Here is a 4,454-nt window from a genome sequence, read left to right as displayed (position 1 = left end):
GGCCTGGTGGAGCGGGGCGGGGCGGGCGAGGCCGCGCCCCCGACTCAGGAGGGGAGTGGTCTGCCCAGCACCCCCTCAGCAGCGGACCCGGTATCCAGACCCGCAGTAGCTCAACGGTGGCCGGAGGCTCCCCCGCTGGCCTCCGACTTCACAGCCTTCTGGATTTGGTTTTCGACCAGGGGAAGGGGCGAGCAGCACGTGACCGAGAGCTAAACTACCTGGCTGCCCTAACCAAGTTGGCGATAGGGCTTTACTGCCACTTGCCCAGCCCCGTAGGGAGCCAAACTGAGTCCGCTCGCAGCTCGTTCCCCAGGCACAGGGAAAACCCCTAGGAAGCAGACAAAGAAGGTTCGGGTTTCACCAAAACAGATCCCGCCCCACCCTCTGGCCAGAGCTGCCCTAGCAGATCTCCCCCTCCCCTGGAGTAGGTGTCTGCCCAGGTGAGAGTGCTCGCCTGTCCTCCCCCCACGCCAGCAGGGCCAGGCTTCCCTTAGCCTCAGAAGTTCCACCCACAGGCACAAACAGGAAGTTGCCTTGTATTGCAGGGAGGCACCTAGGGCTCCCTCCCTCCATGGCACCCAAGGCAGCCTGTGGGAGGGCACATAGTGATGTCTATAGGTATCTGGGCCATCTTTGCAGCCTGACTACTTGGGCAGCCGGAGTCCAGTGGATTTAGTCCCTTCTCAAACCCATCTGCAGTAAAGAAGCTGCTGGAGGACCAAAGCTGCCCCCCACCCCCACCCCCAGACAAATGTGACCCAGAATCTGAGGAGAAGGCTGCAGACCCAGCTGGTCCCTGCTTGGCCAGGCCCTTCCTGAACTCTCAGGGAGATTCTTAATATCCAATCGGAGATAGGCAGAATCCAGGTAACTTGACTTAACCTGGTCTGGTTGGGTACAGGGACAGTGACTCCCAGGAACCTTACACAGGACCCAGGGATCACCCCACTGCTTTCTAGGCTCCACAGAGGCTTGAACAGAGAGTGGGGCTGGGGGAGCATTAGCTTCCCCTGCCCCCCACCCCCATCATTCTGGCTTGTGCTGAGGTAGGGGGAGTCAGCTGGGAGGGTGGGGCAAGACAAACAGACAAGTGTGTATCTACCTTTATAGCCCCAATTCACAGGGACTTCAGGGATTTCCTGAGAACACACCAGCAGTTCCCAGACCAGAATGTAGAACCCACATCCTCAGAGGTAGGACTGACCTGGTGGCGTGCATCTGGAAGGCATGGCTGACGTTGTTACAGGCACTGGATGAGGCCTAGACCAGCCAGCGGCTGGGAATGATTACTGCAGGATTAGGAGGCCTGGCTCCAGCCAGTCTGGGAGAGACCCCCAAGAAGGGAGGCCCTGGAGGAGCTACCCCTTCCCTCCCCCCACAGGTTCTTCCCCAGAGAACAGCTTTATTCCAGGGTCTATTTCAGGAGCGAGTTGTAGCCATAGTTCTCACACCCAAAAGACCAGAACTCCCAGAGCCTTCCACAGGGCCCCAGAAGCCCACTTGGGTGGACTGGGGGAACCTGGTAAGGCAGCCCTGCTTGGAGGGAGCAGGAAGCCTCCGCCTACCCTTACAAAAGGCATCTCCCCACCTCCCTCAGAACACCCAGCATTGTGACCACTCTTGCATGCAAATCCAAAGGGAAAATAGCGCTTGAGGATATCAGAGGAAGTGAAACGGAAAAGTACCATCATTTAGGAACTATTTTTCACAAGGTCTCTTAAATTACAATCCCCTTCAGTACTTGCTGAAGATGAGAAATCCTGTTAACTTTTCTCAAACCTCCAGAACTAGAAACATCTGTGTGTGTATTGGGTGGGGGGGGAGAGTAGGTCCTAGGTTCTTCATTTTTAAAGAATCTTAGAAGCTCTGACACATACTGATATAAGAGAAACACTGAGCGAACAAGGACAGAGGAAATGAATGGGGAGCCAGATAAGAAGACTGTGTTCGTGAGCCCGCACTCAGAGAGGTCAGCGAGTGGCTCGTATCACTGAGGGCCAGCTGGTCAGGCCGGGCCTAGGCATGTGGCCCAGTGACCCACACCTGTGCCAGGGATCACATGGAAATCTTCAGGGAAAATAAGGATAAAGAGACACCATCCTGTCATCCCTAAGCCACGAAGAGGTGTAAGGGGGTGTGTGGGTGAAGGCCCTTTAATGGTCCTGCTTCCTTGGGAGTGCACAGCTCAGAGACCCCATTGAAAGCAAGAGGAAAATACAGTTCTGGACTGGGGAGACACCTGGTGGACAAATGAGAAAAAACACAGAAACAAAGGCAATGGAAAAACTGTTTTCAGTAAAACTAGAAAAGGCTCTACAAAAAGTCCTGACTGTATCCACTCCAGTGGTCTGAGGCGGTGGAACAAGGAATGCGTGTCCACGTAGCAGGCACTCTGGGCTCACAGCTTTCTTCCATGGCTCTTTGGCCAGCTTCCACCTTTGGGGCCCTGATGCTACAGGGTCAAGCACCTAGGATCCCATGGTAGCCAGTGCCACCTCATGGTAGGGTCCAGAATGGGTAACAGAGGAGTCTGATACCCACCATTTCACCCTTTGGCTCCAGATGCCTGGGCTGGAGTTTGGCAAGAAGTCCTCTATTCCCTTCCACGTTCAGGGGGCCTGAACTTGCTGCTTTGAACTCCATGTGCTCACTCCCACCTGAGGGGCTCTGTATCTCATTTCCTCTCTGCTCAGATCCCTCTTTCTCCAGATGTTCACATGGCTCAATCCTAGCTCTTTGAGACCCATCTCAGATGTCCTCTTAGAGATACCTGTTCAGACCTTCATCTGCACTAGGCTGTATGTACTGCGCTGTTTTCTTTTCTACATGACGTATCTCACGGTCTAAAAATACGTTTTGTGTTTGTTCATTATTTTTCTTGTCTCCCTTATTAGACTACAGGGTCTAGGGAAGCAGGGACCTCATCTGTCTTGTCAGTGCCGTACTCCCAAGACCTAGAAGGAAGCCTGGCACACAGGAAGTTCTCAAGTCTCTCACAATGGAACTCTGCCCTAGGTTAGGCCCCTCTGACTGCGGAGGATCCCTAGCTTAGGCCCACAGGACAGAGGCAGCCTTGGCAGAGGGCTAAGCAGGTCTATGCCCCTGCCTGTCTGGCCAGGCTCCTTTCAGTGTCCAGCTCTGCGCTGCCTTCACCTGGAGGGCTTGGAGGGGTCTGGCTGGCAGGGCTGGTGCGCCTGATCCAAGCAAGCCTCAGAGTTCTGGGGCACAGCCCCCTTTTTGCCAGAAGAGGGCTTTTTGGCCGCTAGCCCATTGTCATCCTTGACCTTCTTGAGCCGAGCCTTGCTCTTTGGTGGTATGGAGAAGGTAAGAGAGGTCTTGTTGAATTCAAGTGGGAAGACACCTATGTCTCCATCAAAGCGGTTCTTGGACACCTGCAGATACCGTTTCCCTGGACCAGTTACCAGTTTCCTGTCCTGTAGGATCAGAACGTTGTCCGCTTCCTGGCTTGCCTGGGGGATGGGGGTGGGGGAGGGAAGAAGGAGCAGTGAGAAGACACATGAGAAGCAGAAAGGAAGGTTGAAGGTCCAGGGAAGAAGGGCAGAGCTATGAACTACTGACCACAACCTGGGGCCACCTGAATCCTTCAGTTCCTTGACTACTCGCTGCTGCCCCAGATTGTGTACATGCTATTCCCTCTGACGGTTTAACACTCCTCCACAGCCCACCACCCCACTCAACCCCTGCTGCTTATCATTCAGGTCCCCTTCATCGGGGACCATTCTTTTTTTATTTTATTAAGGCTTTTTTTTTTTATTTCTAGGAGAGAGAGAGAGAGAGAGACAGTGTGAGCAGGGGAGGGTCAGAGAGAGAGGGAGTCACAGACTGAAACAGGCTCCAGGCTCTGAGCTGGCAGTCAGCACAGAGCCTGACGTGGGACCCGAACCCACGAACCGCGAGATCACGACCTAAGCGAAAGTCGGACGCTTAACCGACTAAACCACCCAGGCGCCCCCATCGGGGACCATTCTTGATCTCCGTAAATAAAGAAGAAACCATCCGTCATCTTTCCACTCCTGTGTTCCTCTCTTCCCTAGCTCCATGTCTGTTCCACTGTGGCGGAGTTAGTGCTCCCCAGCCTGTATGCCCCGTGCCCAGGCCTGGCACCTAACAGGCCCTCAGTGTCATCCCTGGAAGCTCTGGGACTCGGCTGGCCCTGCTGCCCAGAAGACCCTCCCATTTATTTGATTGTTTAACACTTACTGTCTGCCAAAACTCAAGCCAACGTTTGTTGACACTTCCTCTCCCCAAATGGGTGAAGAAGTGTCCCCAGATGTCACAGGCAGACTCAGAGGTTTCACTGTTCCCCAAATGCCTGTGTTGCCTACTGTAGTGTTTATCATACTGAGCTACAATCACTGTCTTGCTATTTTCCCCACTGGATGATGTGGGCTCCTAGAGGGCGGCGGTGGGGTGGGGGTGGGGGGGCAGAGGAC

At 54.4% G+C, this 4,454-nt stretch overlaps 1 protein-coding gene across 2 annotated transcripts in view; it reads right to left on the bottom strand.

The window, feature by feature from the left end:
- Positions 1-2,274: 2,274 nt before the first annotated feature.
- The window catches only part of TWNK (twinkle mtDNA helicase), a 5,404-nt gene continuing 3,224 nt past the window's right edge, over positions 2,275-4,454 (bottom strand). For both annotated transcript variants that reach the window (XM_077748459.1, XM_077748460.1), the window contains one exon: positions 2,275-3,470. In XM_077748459.1, coding sequence (XP_077604585.1) covers positions 3,150-3,470 — 321 coding nt within the window. In that variant the 3' untranslated portion in view covers positions 2,275-3,149. The remainder of the gene's footprint in view (positions 3,471-4,454) is intronic.

Source organism: Crocuta crocuta, unplaced genomic scaffold (assembly GCF_008692635.1).
Source record: "Crocuta crocuta isolate KB4526 unplaced genomic scaffold, BGI_CrCroc_1.0 scaffold619, whole genome shotgun sequence".
Lineage (NCBI taxonomy): Eukaryota > Metazoa > Chordata > Mammalia > Carnivora > Hyaenidae > Crocuta > Crocuta crocuta.
The sequence above is the reverse complement of the archived record's forward strand: the minus strand, read 5'-3'. Positions and strand labels throughout refer to the sequence as shown.